General features: G+C 45.5%; 1 protein-coding gene across 1 annotated transcript in view; it reads right to left on the minus strand.

The window, feature by feature from the left end:
- The window catches only part of GCLC (glutamate-cysteine ligase catalytic subunit), a 39,968-nt gene extending 26,836 nt beyond the window's left edge, over positions 1–13,132 (minus strand). Inside the window, exon 1 of the mRNA XM_060110744.1 lies at positions 12,538–13,132. Within this exon, the coding sequence (XP_059966727.1) occupies positions 12,538–12,687 (150 nt within the window). The 5' untranslated portion in view covers positions 12,688–13,132. The remainder of the gene's footprint in view (positions 1–12,537) is intronic.
- Positions 13,133–15,173: the final 2,041 nt, after the last annotated feature.

A 15,173-nucleotide genomic window follows, 5' to 3' on the forward strand; every position in this document is an offset into this window, starting at 1 on the left:
CGCGCAGCGTTTGTTTCAGGTGCTCGCGGTCTCAGTAAAAGGAAAGACTTCGTGCAGAACACCGCCAGCTCTGCGACAGCTGGCACAGGTCAAGTCACCCTCCTCCGGGACACTTTCAAATGGCTCAAACTCAGCACATCTTAGCACCCTCACCACGTGTGCCGCCCCTCCACTCCAGCCCCGACCCCCAGGCTGCACCCACACAGGCCTTCCTTCTGCTTCTCCGCCAGCCAAGCACTCCAGGGCCTGGACAGCACCGCTGTTCTCTGCTTGGGAAGCTCTGACCGCAGCCCCTCAAGTAGCTGGCTCCTGCCGGGCTCTAGTCAAGTGCCACCTCTTCAGAGCAACCTTGGCTAGCCCCCAACACTAGGACCTCTCTTGTCCCACGCCCAGGGGTGCCACCCACACTAGTGCCTTGTGGAGTCGTGGAAGTGGTTGCCCAGGCCAGAGCAGTCTTAATTTCCCCTCTGTCCTCACAAATATTACAATTATGGACATTTGGAACATGTCCTAATCTAACAAAGTGTCCCTTCCAACTCTAAACTACTATGTCTGTCATTAAACTCTTCCAGAAGTTCTTGTGGTATAAAACCATCCATTTTTCTTTCCCTCTCAAAGATAAGGCAGTACACACACTGCATTGCCAGGAAGGGAATTTTTTTCAAATGCATCGTCTTGCTACCTAAAGCTCACCCCTTCTAAGCACATGGTCTCTTAAACTGTATGCATACAGCAGTGGAAATCTTTCTAAAACTGATTACGTCCTCTTCTGCTACAATAGGAAGATACTAAACATACTCCCACTTTTTTATTAGGGCTTCAGACTCAGGGAAATTTCATTTCTTCAACAGAGCAAGGCCCTGGGAGGCACCGGCTGCTGTGTCGAGATCTGCTTTTCCAAGCTGCTCTCCGACGTGGTCTCTGATTGCTGCCTCGACTGATTTTTTGTAGTTCATCCTGAACTGAGGAAGGAAATGACCAGCTTGCAGGAATTGTGTGTAAAGTGAGCAATCTCCGGGTGAGGGCTTGAGACAGGCTTCCAGGAGTAGAGTGTGTGCACTCTGTACTGAGAGGGCTTTTGCTTGCTTCCTAGTTCTCGCTGTCTGTGTTTTGGGGCCGGCGGCTCCTGAGCCCTGGATACCACTCACACAGCCATGGAGGGAGGACCACAGGCAGGGCTGCTGCCGCACGGTGTGTTGGACAATATGCCTTCCAAGTGCCCGACTTGTGTAAATACGCGAACGCTTTAGCGGGAAATGAGAGAAGCACTCCCAAATAACCTCTTTAACGTTGTTCTGAGGCTTACAGTGCTCAGCGTATCCTTTCAAGCAAAAAACATTTTAAATTAAAAAATGTAAACTTTCACGGAGGCTCTTGCCTTCAGGGTTTCTTTTAACTCTGCTAAATCAGCATCCAGTTCAAAAAAAGGAAGGTGTTAACTAAATCCAAACGACTGAAAAAAGGGCCTGGGGGTTGGGAGACAAGACAGTGGGTTTGTGTGAACATTTATGTAATTAGAAACATCTGGTTTGGGGGTTCTTTTGTAATTTTGTTGTGGAAATAAGTTTAATTACTAAATCCTGACCATAACAGACACAAACATCTAAGAACACAGAAAGCTCTCCAAACAGTGTCCAACAGAGTAGAGCCGTGGCCATATGAATGCTGCAAAAATATACCAACCCAGATAACCAAGTTTTCTGGACACCTATAAAAGATGTGCTCTTTTGGCTAGAAGTCTGACGCTTATTTATGTTTCCTTAACTTCTGAAACATCTGAAACAATGTCTGAGAAACCCAGCCTTTAAGTGGAGGAGATTTAGGGTCATCATTCTAAATTACTCAATCCTTTATGATCAGTTTCAATATACAATCCCCATGGTTACTAAGTAACCAAAATGCATATGCTTTCCCAATTCAATTCTGTTTCTTTCTGAAAATCATAACCAAGATTTCAAGGACCCTACAAGCTGTGAAAACATGCATGGGCTCTGAGCCATTTATTTTGGCCGGAAACCAATTTTTGCTCTTTTCCCAAGTTCTAGTATGTTCGAGATAGGTCGCTGCCAAAGCCTCCAGTCCCCTAACCGGCCAACTCCGGCTTCACTTCCGTTTCCATCCTTGCACCCCTCTCGAAAGCCTGCCATCCTTACTGCCCCCAGGGCAGTTCTACTGCCCCCACTGGTCCTTCTCCAGATCCCACACACGTCCAGGTCCTTCTGTGTGTATCACCAGGGTTCAGAGGGGATGGCCATGTTTCCTCTCTGGGTTAGTCATCTCGCTCTCCTCCTTGGTTTTAACCCCATCTTTAGGCCCGTGGCTGCCCTGCCACACACACAGCCAGCTCAGATGTTGCTCCAGCCCCCTCTGCACTGTCTACCCGGCATCTCCACTGTATGAGCACTGGGCTCCTTCACCTAGGAGGTCCCAAACCAGAAGCTCCAAGCAGTTCCCCAGGAACTATCCCCACAGGCTACACTCTCTCCCCTCCCTCAGCATCGAGGTGACCTCTGCAGTGGGAGCTCCCAGCATCTAGTTACCCTCCCAGCCCGTTTTCCCCACCACCGCCGAAGAGACCCAGGATGAGTCTCCCTGTACGATTCCAGGACTGACAATACCACGTCTCCTGGCATGGTCCATTACAAAGGACCTTGACATATATACACTAATATGTATCAAATGGATAACTAATAAGAACCTGCTGTATAAAAATAAAATAAAATAAAATTCAAAAATTCAAAAAAAGAAGATATATGTATAACTGAATCAATCTGTCGTACATCTAAAACTAACACAACATTGTAAATCAACTATAGTCCAATATAAAAAAATTAATTACAAAAACAAAACCCCCCCCCCCCAAAAAAGGACCTTCGACAGCCTCAGCCTCTAGCCACTCCCCTTGCCCTGCTCCGGTCCCACGCCACAGCAGTGATCCTCAACTTCAGGCACTTCACAGTCGCACGTCTGCACGCACCCTTCCCTTGCGCTCTCTGTCTCCCTTTGAGATCCTCCCAGAAGGTCCCCCACTCCGCCCCCCATCTCCAAGACTCCCAGGATCTCCAGGCAGAGAGCAAACTCCTCCCCTCCTTCCTCCAGCCTGTCCCCCCACCCTGCCATGCCACTGGAGTTCTTCAAGGATAGGAAGCTTCTCCTTTTTCTTGGTTTCTCTCTTCAACCCCATGACCTACCACAGGAAGTCCTTGATAAACAGGAGTCACTCAATAAATACTTAAAAGTCATCCATCATGGAAATAAAGCCTTTAGTGTTTGCCACCTGTAAGTGAAGCTTAAGTCTCAGTTTTTCTGAAGGAAACAGTCTGCGATAATATCTTGCTTTTTTTTTTTTTAATAGAAACATTATGGGGTTCAAACAGGTTTACTTAGGGAGTTAAGGAAAAGGTTTTAGAAACCTAATATCTATGGGTTTGTAATTAGATTACTTTTTCAGTAGCCAGTAAAGTACGTTCTCTTTGAAAAATCCTAAAACCCAAAAGGTGATGGGATAACGAAACGGATTCTACTATCTCTTGTACACATTTCCTGATTTTTTTAAGTTGTGTGGCATTTAAAGCATTCTGAAACAGTCAAATTGTTAAAAGATACAATTAGAAATTATGTATACATATAAAAGCATGCAATTCAAAACCAAATGATAGAATTTTTTGATTACTCTTGCAGATGAGGAAATTGTGGTCCAAAGAATTTAAGTTCTGTATCTAAGATCACACAACTGTTTGGAGGAAGACTTGGGGCTGCACTCCCATCTTCAAGTTAGTCCATTCTTTTTTTTTTTTTTTTTTTTTTGCGGTATGCGGGCCTCTCACTGCCGTGGCCTCCCCCGTTGCGGAGCACAGGCTCCGGACGCGCAGGCTCAGCGGCCATGGCTCACGGGCCCAGCCGCTCCGCGGTATATGGGATCCTCCCAGACCGGGGCACGAACCCGTATCCCCTGCATCGGCAGGCGGACTCTCAACCACTTGCGCCACCAGGGAGGCCCCAAGTTAGTCCATTCTTAAACATGTATGCAAACTTCAAAATAATTGTGTTTCCACCAAATACCCAGTCATAGGATGATAACAGTGGTACTAAGTGATGAACATTACAGCATAAAGGCAAAGAAAATCCTGACTTTAAAAACCTGGCTATATCTAGGTTGCTGGAGATATAACCATGAGGGTAGCTAGTCTTTGGACAAAGTTTATAGACAAAGGAGAGCAGAGCTCAAAGAAAAGGTAGAAAGACTTCCACTTCTGATCAAGATGGAGTAATAGCGATCAATTTCACATACACCTGCCCCCCCCCCCCGAAAAAAAAAGAGAGAAAGAGAGAAAATATATAAAAGAATTTTCAAGACACTGGACATCAGATAACAAAGGGTAGAGATCCCTGTGATAGGAGGGACAATTTTAAAGTGAGTGCAGCCCTACAAATGCCCCAGCTTCCTGCCTGGTGAGAGGCACTAGATCATGGGCAGGGAGGTGAAGCAGAGCCCAGGGTGGGAGTGGGGGTTTGGTGGGGGGAAGGACTCCCTGAATTGAAGAGACAGAGCTGAATATCTGAGGAAACCAAGTAACTTAGAGGTCACAGGACCAAGTACCAAAGAGAAGAGAGCTGCACAGACAATTCTGGAGATCTGCAGAGGGTCCCCCCCTTAAGGACTCAGTAGTAAATCGACCCACACATGAGAGGTGAGGACCCAAAGCTGTGACAGGGTGCCTTCCCCCCCCATCCCCTGCCAGAAAGGAATAACTCCTAGTTCAGGGCATTGAGGAAGGTACCCCTGAAGGCCTTGCCTTGGCAGAAGAGAATAATTAGCCCTAAAGTGACACTCTTCTGGACCTGCTGAATAAATTGTAAAAGCAAGACCTGAAAGGATCAAACCATCTCCAAATAACTATATTCCAGAACAAAGCTTAAGAATACGTTTAGGAACACGCAAATATCAAGCACCCAACGAGGTAAAATTCACAATGTCTGGCATCCAATCAAAGACTACCAGGCATGCAAAGAAGCAGAGAAACCTATTCAAAATGTAGAGAAAAAGTCAATTGAACCTGACTTTAAATGACAGAGATGATAGAGTTAGCAAAGACATTAAAACAGTTACTAGAACTGTATTCCCTATGTTCAAAAACAGTATAGTAGGGCCTCCCTGGTGGCGCAGTGGTTGAGAGTCCGCCTGCCGATGCAGGGGATACGGGTTCGTGCCCCGGTCTGGGAGGATCCCATATGCCGCGGAGCGGCTGGGCCCGTGAGCCATGGCCGCTGGGCCTGCGCGTCCGGAGCCTGTGCTCCGCAACGGGAGAGGCCACAACAGTGAGAGGCCCGCATACCGCAAAAAAAAAAGAAAAAAAAAAAAACAGTATAGTAAGGTTTCAGGATACAAGATAAATACACAAAATCAATTTTATTTTAATATAGTAGCAACTACAATCAGAAATTATAACTTAAAGAGTAATACCATTTACAATAAAAAAATACGAAACATTCAGTGATACATCTGACAAAAGACATGAAAGACTTGTCCACTGAAAACTACAAAACACTGATGAGAGAAATTAAACAAGTGGAGAGATATACTTGTTCATGGGCTGGAAGCATCATTGTTAAGATGTCAATTCTCCCCAAACAATCTACAAATTCAATGCAACCACAGTCAACATCCTGGTAGGGTTTGTTTTGGGTAGCAACTGCCAAGATGTTCTAAAATTCACGTGTAAATTCAAAGGACCTAAAAGAGTCAAAATGAGTTGAAAAAGAGCAAAGTTGGAGAGGTAAGACTACCTGATCTCACAATTTATTATAAATTATAGCAATAAAAAGTGTGGTATTGGCATAAGGACAAATAGAGCAATGGAACAGTACAGAGTCCAGAAATGAAACCACACATAGACAACTGATATTAGACAAATGTGCAAGGGCCTTCGGCAGTGGAGGAAGGATAGTCTTTTCAACAAGTGGTGCTGGGGCACTGTGCAAAAGCAACCAAACCCAAAAATCCATACCCTGCATCACACACAAAAGTTAACTCCAAAAGAATCACAGACCTAAATGTAAACCTAAGACCATAAAACTTCTAGAGGAAAATACAGGAGAAAACCTTAGATAATGAAAGATTTCCTAGACAGAAACACAAATTCTATGTTAGAGGCTCAGATAATATTCTGACATCTTTTCTCAAGATACGGGGCCTTACACTGAACATTACCTAGGTTTCTCCTTCAAAATGAAGCTACAGAGTTCTAGTTAGTACATGTGCTAACACCAGTACTAGACATTTCTAGAAGTGGTACCTTTAGAAGTGATATCCTGGACATTCCTCTTCACAAAGAGGAATTCAACAGTGATGTGGTGGGGTCACAGTAACTTGTTCAGGAGTTCAGAAACATGTTCTAGGGGAGCCAGGTGTGAAGAAGGAATAAACATTTTCCTCCCATTGTGTTTTCGCCATATTTAAAGTACATCAAAACCTCTACGTATCCAAAAACCTCTACAAACTAATCCTACCTGTTCACCGCACTGACAACACCACCAGGCACAGAACGCTCGCACACCAATGCTATTTCTCACCTTTCTGCCTTTATTACACTGTTCACTTGCCTGGAATGCTTTCCCTTCTCTTCCCTTCTCTTCATATAAATAATGACCCTAATTATCTAGGGCAGCTTCCCAAAGATGGTGCCTGAAGCATCAGAATCACCTGGGGTGCTGTGTGTCTCACACGTCTGCAAAGGGCACAAGGGAACATCTGAAGGGTGATGGAAGTGTTATATATACTCAGATGTTTCCTATTTCTTTATTTTGACTGTGGTTGCAGATATCTGGTTGTATACACTTGTTAGAAGTCATTGAGCTCTATGTTTAAAATGGGTGCATATTATTGTATGTAAATTATAATTCAATGAAATTGGTTTAAAAAGAAAGTCCACATAAAACTATATAACATGAAATGAACAGGGGGAAAAAATCCCAAACAGAAGTGATAGCCAAGCTCACATTTAAGCCAAGCTTAAATTCTTAGCCTCAATTCCTAATACACAGTTGACCCTTGAACAATGAGGGGGTTAGGGATGCTGACTCTCCCCACAGCCAAATATCTGCATATAAATTTTATGGTCTGGATCATGTGGTACTCTAGTACGTGATTTATTGAAAAAAAATCCATGTATAAGTGGACAAGTGCAGCTCGAATCCATGTTATATAAAGCTCAACTGTACACACAATCAGTTTTCTGGTTCCCTAACCTTCAAAAATGAACCTCTTTGTTATAAAAGGTAATTTTGAAAAAAAAGAAAATCACCAGAAAGCTCTAACCATATTTCACTCTTTTTCCTGGATTTCACCACCGTGCTTTAGACACATCAGTAAATTCTGATAAACTGACGTCCACAGTGACAGCAAGAGACAGAAAGATGCAGCAACTGTGCTTCGTATACAGAGAGCACACAGTGACCTACGGAATCTTCATGAATTCTCAGAGTAATTTGTGCTCAATACCTTATTCTAAGAAGTCATTGTCAAATAATGCATTTTAAAAACACAATTTAGGGCCTCCCTGGTGGCGCAGTGGTTGGGGGTCCGCCTGCCGATGCAGGGGATGCGGGTTCGTGCCCCGATCTGGGAGGATCCCATATGCCGCGGAGCGGCTGGGCCCGTGAGCCATGGCCGCTGAGCCTGCGCGTCCGGAGCCTGTGCTCCGCATCGGGAGGGGCCGCAGCGGTGGGAGGCCCACATACCGGAAAAAAAAAAAAAAAACAAAAAACACAATTTAGATTCTGAAATGCAGTTTAGAAATACCATAAACAGGGCTTCCCTGGTGGCGCAGTGGTTGAGAATCCGCCTGCTGATGCAGGGGACACGGGTTCGTGCCCCGGTCCGGGAAGATCCCACATGCCGCTGAGCGGCTGGGCCCGTGAGCCATGGCTGCTGAGCCTGCGTGTCCAGAGCCTGTGCTCCGCAACGGGAGAGGCCACAACAGTGAGAGGCCCGCGTACCGCAAAAACACACACACAAAAAACAGAAATACCATAAACAATTACTAAGCTAATGGAATACAATTATATCTGAATGGGCAAGTTTCAGTTAAAAACCGGCAAACATGGAATGCCTCATTCCCAAATAACCATGGCTATTTAAATGAGATATCCTGGGTACTTAAGCATTTCCAAGTGAACATTTATGAGTCTTACTTAAAAGACTAGGCACTTACTTGTAAACCATTCCAACAACATTATCTCATTTAATCTTACTAACTCTATAAGGAAGGTATTACTCTCCCCATCCCCATTTTACAGATGACAAAACTGAGATAAGCGCTTCATCCAAAGATACACAGAACCTTCAATTAGACTCAAATGACTATGCTTTTGTCCATTCTAGATTTATAGCTCAGGATGTTATTTTTGCTATAGGATCATAAGCTTACTGATTAACAAGCTATGCATTTTCTAATTAGTCATGTAAGCATTCTTAACCTACATAGGTAATTTGAAGTTCAAACTATGAATGATATGCCAGCCCTTTATAAATCCCATCTCAGTTCTTATTGGTTTTACACATGATAATAACACACTTATAAATTTTCTTTTTTTTTTTTTTTCCCGGTACGCGTACCTCTCACTGTTGTGGCCTCTCCCGTTGCGGAGCACAGGCTCCGGATGCGCAGGCTCAGCAGCCATGGCTCATGGGCCCAGCCGCTCTGTGGCATGTGGGATCTTCCCGGACCAGGGCACAAACCCGTGTCCCCTGCATCGGCAGGCGGACTCTCAACCACTGTGCCACCAGGGAAGCCCCACTTATAAATAATAAAGATGTATACTTCAAAGTTCTCATGGATTTACCTGCTAATTAGAGCACAACTGACCTTCTTGCCTTTGAAAGGCAAAAAAGAAAAATCAGAAAAAGTTTCCTTTAAAATGTTTTTCTGACACCTCTGTAACCTGGGGAGTCTGAACTCTGTAAAAAGAGATTTGATGAAATCTCATACATTGTAAATATTCCAAAACCTGGTGTAATGTATTTTAAGAAGTGGACCGTGGAGTCAGACAGATTTCAATTCTGATAATGCCTCTGCCACTAAGTAGCTGAAGAGGCTAGCAGGTAGCTGACACTAGAGGGATATTAGGAAGCATTCAAGAGTCGTATTTACCGTCACATTTGCAGTGTTTATAAACTTCCTAGGTTTGTCTTTTAATGTGCATACTCCAACTTACAAACAAAATCTGTACCTAAAAGTTGTGTGTGGGCTGTGAAGAGAGAAGTGCTTACTTTTTTGCATAAAAGAACGCTTAGCAGGCATCAGGGCCCCCAGGGACACCCATCTCACCTCCCCCTCACCCCCATCTGGGGCAGCATGAAGTATCTTCCCAGTACCTGGGAGTCAGAACTTCGATAACCCACAGTAACAGCATGATCAATGGGTTGGGACCAGCCACACTAAAGGCAAAACTCGCATTTGTAAGCTGACCTGGGAATCTGCCTGTTTCTAAGGTTCTCACAGGAAAATACTTCTGAATTCCAAAAAGCCAGTAGACACACACACTTGTACAATACAACCATTTTTACCACAGTGACTGGTGGCAGCCTTCTCTTCACTCAGCAGTCTAAAGATGATCCCAGGCGAGTTTCAAAGAGGAACAACCCTCTCATTTTCCAAAGGAGGAAACTGAGGTTCACAACCACAAAGGTGGTTGGCAAGCCTTGGAATACAACACAAGTGCAACTCCAAATCCAAGTTCTTCCTGATAAATACCACCAGAGACAAATACTGTCCTAGCACCAAGCATTTCCAAAGTGGCAGGCTCTCCTTCCAACCAGATCTACAACGATGGGTTTAGGCTGCTTTTTTTCCTTTTTTAATCCGAGTCCATGGTCCTGTAAGCGCAACATCAAAACTTCCACAAGGAGCAGTATTTTGGTATCACACTGACCCAGCCCAACATATCACGTCCCAAACACCCCTTTCTGTCTGGTGGGGCCATCCTTCATCTACAGGGCCACGGCACCCACCACACCCTTCTCCACTTTTATCGGCCCAGCCTGATTCTTGCTTGTTTCCTAGGCTTCTGCATACAAACAAGCTCACTTGCAGGCTGGTCCTGCCTGCAGACTTTTACTTAGTAGACGTGACAGGGAGTTCCCACTATGTGCAAGGATCAATGCTAACAGTGTTAACGGCCTGCTCTTTCTCAGAGGCTCACCTCATCAGGGAGGCCTGCCATGATAAATGTGGGACTCTGACTTTCAAACCCCGTAACTGCAACCACAGTAAGAAATAATTTACATGCACCCAATATACCACCCCTACACACACTCTCAAATAACTCAAGTTTGACATAATAGTCTCACTATGTGTGATAAACCAATACTCTTCATCCTACCCCATTTCCATTTTTAAAGTCTCAGAGAGAAAAAAATCTAGGGGGAGAGGAGAGATCATAAAATACACACAATACACAAATAATACACAGTAGTCCCTCGGTATCCACGAGGGACTGGTGCCAGGACCCGCCAGAGACACCAAAATCCGCAGAGGCTCAAGTCCCATAGTTGGCCTTCCATTCAACTTCTGTGGATTCAGCCAACCGTGGATTAGGTTGTATTCACTATCCGACAATAAAACCTCGTATAAGTAAACCTGAGCAGTTCAGACTCTAGTTTTTCAAGGGTCAAAATGTCAGATGCTGTAAAGAAACAACGAATTTCAGACTTCTAAAATCTTCTAAATTTATTTCTCAACCCACTAATGGATCATGATCTCCAGTTTGAAAAGTAATTTTATGTAACATAAGAGTGATTACCTTTACATGATGCTAGACGAACAGAAGCATCAGCAAATGCTTAGGTGTGAGACAACCCCCCCTCCCCCACCCAAGCCACATCTTCTCTCTGTCCAGAGATGCAGAGGTACCACAATGGAGAGTTAGCCCCTGCATGCCACAGGTCAAGGAGAGGAGACAGAATCAAACTGGGGGAGACCAAGGTTTCAGTGAAGTGCTATTCCAGGAGTAGGAAGAGTGGCGCTTTTTTCTTAACCACCTGGGAAGTCTTCACAATCTCAACTCTTCCCTTTGGGTCATGCTGCTTATTTCCAAGAGGACTGTCAATACTGGCAGGCAGGAATTTTATTCTTTTTGAAAATCTTACACTCTACCCAGACATGACTGAAGCAGAATTTAAAGTAATAATAAATAATCAGCGGGTTATTTTTTAAATCTAAGATAACTTTTCTACTCCATGGTTTCTGTTAAACAGTAAACTCCTCATTCCAAAGGACATGGGTTTGTTAGTGGAAAAAAAGGAAAGGGAGGTGTGGGAGAGAAAAAAAATCTAGAGGGAACAGAGGATAGATCATAAAATAAACACAATACACAAATGAATATATAAAATGTCGGATGCTGTAAAAAAAAAAAAAAGAGCTTTAGTCTAAAACTGAAGAATCATCACCAAACATACTGTACCCCTCTTCTGTCCAATAAAGTATGGCAAACCACCTATGGTAGAAATGTGAATTACTAGTCATGATACTTTTTCTAGCTTAAAAGAGCACAATTCCTTCAACTGACAGGCAGAAGTATTTTCCAATCATAGAAAAACTAACTTTTTGCAAGGAGAGATATTCGGCACTGGTGTAGCAGCACCTTGACACTTAGGTAAAGAGTGATAACACTGACAAGGAGATAAATTATTTACACCTGAGCAAGCCATGGAAGGCAAAAGGTAAAAACACGAAAAATATAAACGAAACTTTCCAGAAGTCATTTGATTATCTGAACTGTATATACACGTGATTTTTTAAAACAGGAAGGGAAGGCATGAAACGGTTTGGCAGAAAAGACTTTAAAACTAACAGGAGGCAGTGCTTTCCAAATCATTCCAATAAACAATGGTTCAATATTGAGAATCTAGAGGCATTTCACCTCGAAGCAGCACACACGTGGAAGCACAGATTCGGAAAGTTTAGATACTAGATCTGGGCCATGGAAAGGCACTAACAAATCCTAATTTTGAAGCTCTCAGAGTTCCCATTTAGAATTAAACCAAGCCATGATTTGTTTTAATTTATATCTATAAAGTGGTGGTCGGGGGGTTGTTGATAAGAAGCTGGAGGTTTAAAAGGTACCAGGATGAGGTGGGGCGGAAGCGAAATCCTGAAGACCTGATTGCTAACAGCAACCGGCCTTCCAGGACAACTTTAGTTAGTCCCTTTCACGTTAATGGCATTTTGAGACGGGACCGTGGGTCGATAGGCGGCGGGCAGACACCCCAGCCTGAAAACTCCTCCAGGCACCCAGTGGCACACTTTTGCACGCTCACGCCCTCCCAGCGCCTACTCCGCACTTGCTGAATGGAAACGAACCCCGAATGAATGAATGGGAGAGAGAAGTCCGGCCAAAGGCTCGGAGCACGGCCCTGGACAGCGCTGGACGCCCGCGGGCTGGACGGGGACCCTCAGGGCAGCGCAGGGCATGGACCGAGGGCGCAGGGGCCTCGCTGAACAAAGGGGCGCGGGGCGGCGGGGGCTGGGCGCTCACCTCGTCGCCCCACTTGAGCACGTCCTTGTGCCGGTCCTTGACGGCGTGGTAGATGTGCAGGAACTGGAGGATCCCGTGCAGCCGCACGTGGTCGGCGTGGCGCTGGGTCTCCTCCCAGCTCAGTGGCGAGCCCTGGGACAGTAGCCCCATGGCCGGCCCCTCTCGTCCTCGTCCTCTGGGCCGGCGGCGGCCGCTCCGGGCTCCCGGCGCGGGCCGGACACTCAGCTGCCCGCGGAAGGCGGCGGCGGCTCAGCCCCGAGGGGGCGCCCTTGGGCCGCAGCCGGCGGAGGGAGGGTCCGGTCCGCTCCGGCTCCCCCGCGCGAGTTCCTCGCCGCCCGGGGGACCGACCCAGGGGTCGGGTGTACAGCGCGGACGGAGGCGGCGGACCGGGGGGCGGGCTGGGCGGCCCTCTGCCCGTCGGCCTGGCCCCTCGCCCTCTCCGGCTCCCGCCCCGCTCCTGCTGCGAGGCGGCGGCGGCGGCCCCCACAGCCCCGGCGCGGCGGTAGCTCCCGCTTCTCTTTGCCGGTGTCCTGCACTACCTCCTTCCTACTTGTGACCAAAACCTGCGCCGCTGAGCATGCCCAGTGCTCCCAATAACTCGCAGCTCCCCAGCGCGATCCGCCGCTCCGGATTTTATAGACTGCGGGCTGGGGCGGGGAAAGGAGGCGGTGCGGGCGAGGAGGAGCGGCCGAGAGCACCCGCAGAGACTCAGAGGCTATGGGTAGGCGTACGCAGGCGTGGTTAGGGCGGAGTCCAAGGGGCGGGGCTCACCAGGCCGGGGTCGGCCTCGCTTTAAGCAAACGCGATGTGTAAAAGTCCGTTTTCTCTAATCCAAAGAAAGAAACTGCACTGGGGAAGAAGTTTGATTATTCGAATTAATGAAGAATCCACAATATTATTTTTTATGGAGAGAAGCGCCTCACACTTATAAAACCGGGGTGAGAGCAGCAGGGTGTGGCAAGAAAATTTGTCTACAGGTTTTTAGACGTGTACATATTATAAGTATTTGTGTAGTCTCTATTTACTTGACGACATATGTTCTTTGGATGGCACAGACACCATTCATTGCAACCAAAGGGGCTTTGTCAACATTTCCATAAGGATCGTTAGAAGGAATCATCTCCAAAGTATATCCCCCATCCAAACCTAGGATTCAACCATCAAGTGATTAAAATGATGCTCATGTGAGCTTACCACGGGGTGGAAGGTTTTAGAAACAGCTGGGGTTGGCCCTATCCTGGCGGGAAAGGGAAGGAACGAGGTACCTCGCCCCCCAGTAGTTGTTCAAAAAATGTGTCAAAAGAGCAATGAGATGACAGATCAGGGGAAAAGTGACAGCAACTAGATCATATGTGTACTGAGACCAGAAAGTGTGTACTTACTGCGCCCTCTTCCCTCACACCACAAAGTTAATATTTAGTGACCACTTACTGACTGACAAATGGGTACATGATCGTAGAAGTCTCTTCTCCCACACCCTTCATATTGGCTGTGCCCATCTCAGGGCTTGGGGACATGGATACCCAAGGTCTGGCTGTAATGTCCACAGGGGTGTATGTGTATGTGTCTGGAGTGTGGGTGGGGATGTGAGGGGGTTTGAAGCTCAGTAGATGAGGTTTCAATCATCTGTTTCAACAGCCAGGATAAAAACCAAGCCTCATTCTACTTTGTCCACAGCTCCCTCTTCCTTGTACCCTCCCCACCCGCCTCACTAGACCTGTGAGGTCCTGGCTTTCTGCTGTTTTTTCTGCTTGGAATTCTCCACCTGACACAATCCTGTTCATTCTTTGAGTCCCAGTTACTCCTCTCTGTCTTTTGGTTGCATTTGTACATGTCACTATTTCTATGTTATGATAGAATCACTTAAAAAATATTTCCACACTAGGTAGTGACTTCCTCTGGGATACAGATGATTCACGCCTTTTGTATCTTTAACTCTAGGAAAGTGCTTGGTATAAATGGAAAGAAGGCAGTGCGGAGGTGGGGAGGGAGGGATAGTATTGGTCACTGTTTCACGTCCAGGCGAGGCATCCAAAGGATCATTTTGTAATTCTCATAATCCCATCTCACATCTGCATACCCTGGCATTGTTCAATACAATAGCCATCAGCCACATGTGGCCGACCATTTGAAATGTGGGTAATTTGAGAAAGTGAATTTTACTTTTGTTTTAATCCACTAAAATAGAAATTGTAAAATTGATGTTCCATTTGGCTACTGGAAAGTTTCTAAGTAAATTTGGAACAGATTGGGAATATGAAATCCACTTTTTCATCTGTAAATTTTATGAAATCTAAATCATAAATACGGATCGAGTATTTCCAAAGAAAATTTATTGGACTGGAAATGAGCTGTGAGTGTAATACACACACCAGATTCAAAGACTTAGTACACACACACAAAGAATGTAAATATCTCATTAGTAATTTTATATTGATTACGTTTCTATACTAGTATTTTGGATATGTTATTGTATATTACTTAAATTAATTGACCTCCAGGGTGACTTGTAATTGCTGTTACAAGGGGAAAAAACAACTACAGATCAACAGATGTCATATTTAACAAGTCATTCCCCTCTATTTGACAGTGTTTTGCATTTTCTTTGGTTTACTTCTCGATTTCATTCTGTAGAT

The sequence above is a fragment of the Mesoplodon densirostris genome, chromosome 10, assembly GCF_025265405.1.
Source record: "Mesoplodon densirostris isolate mMesDen1 chromosome 10, mMesDen1 primary haplotype, whole genome shotgun sequence".
NCBI classification, from domain to species: domain Eukaryota; kingdom Metazoa; phylum Chordata; class Mammalia; order Artiodactyla; family Ziphiidae; genus Mesoplodon; species Mesoplodon densirostris.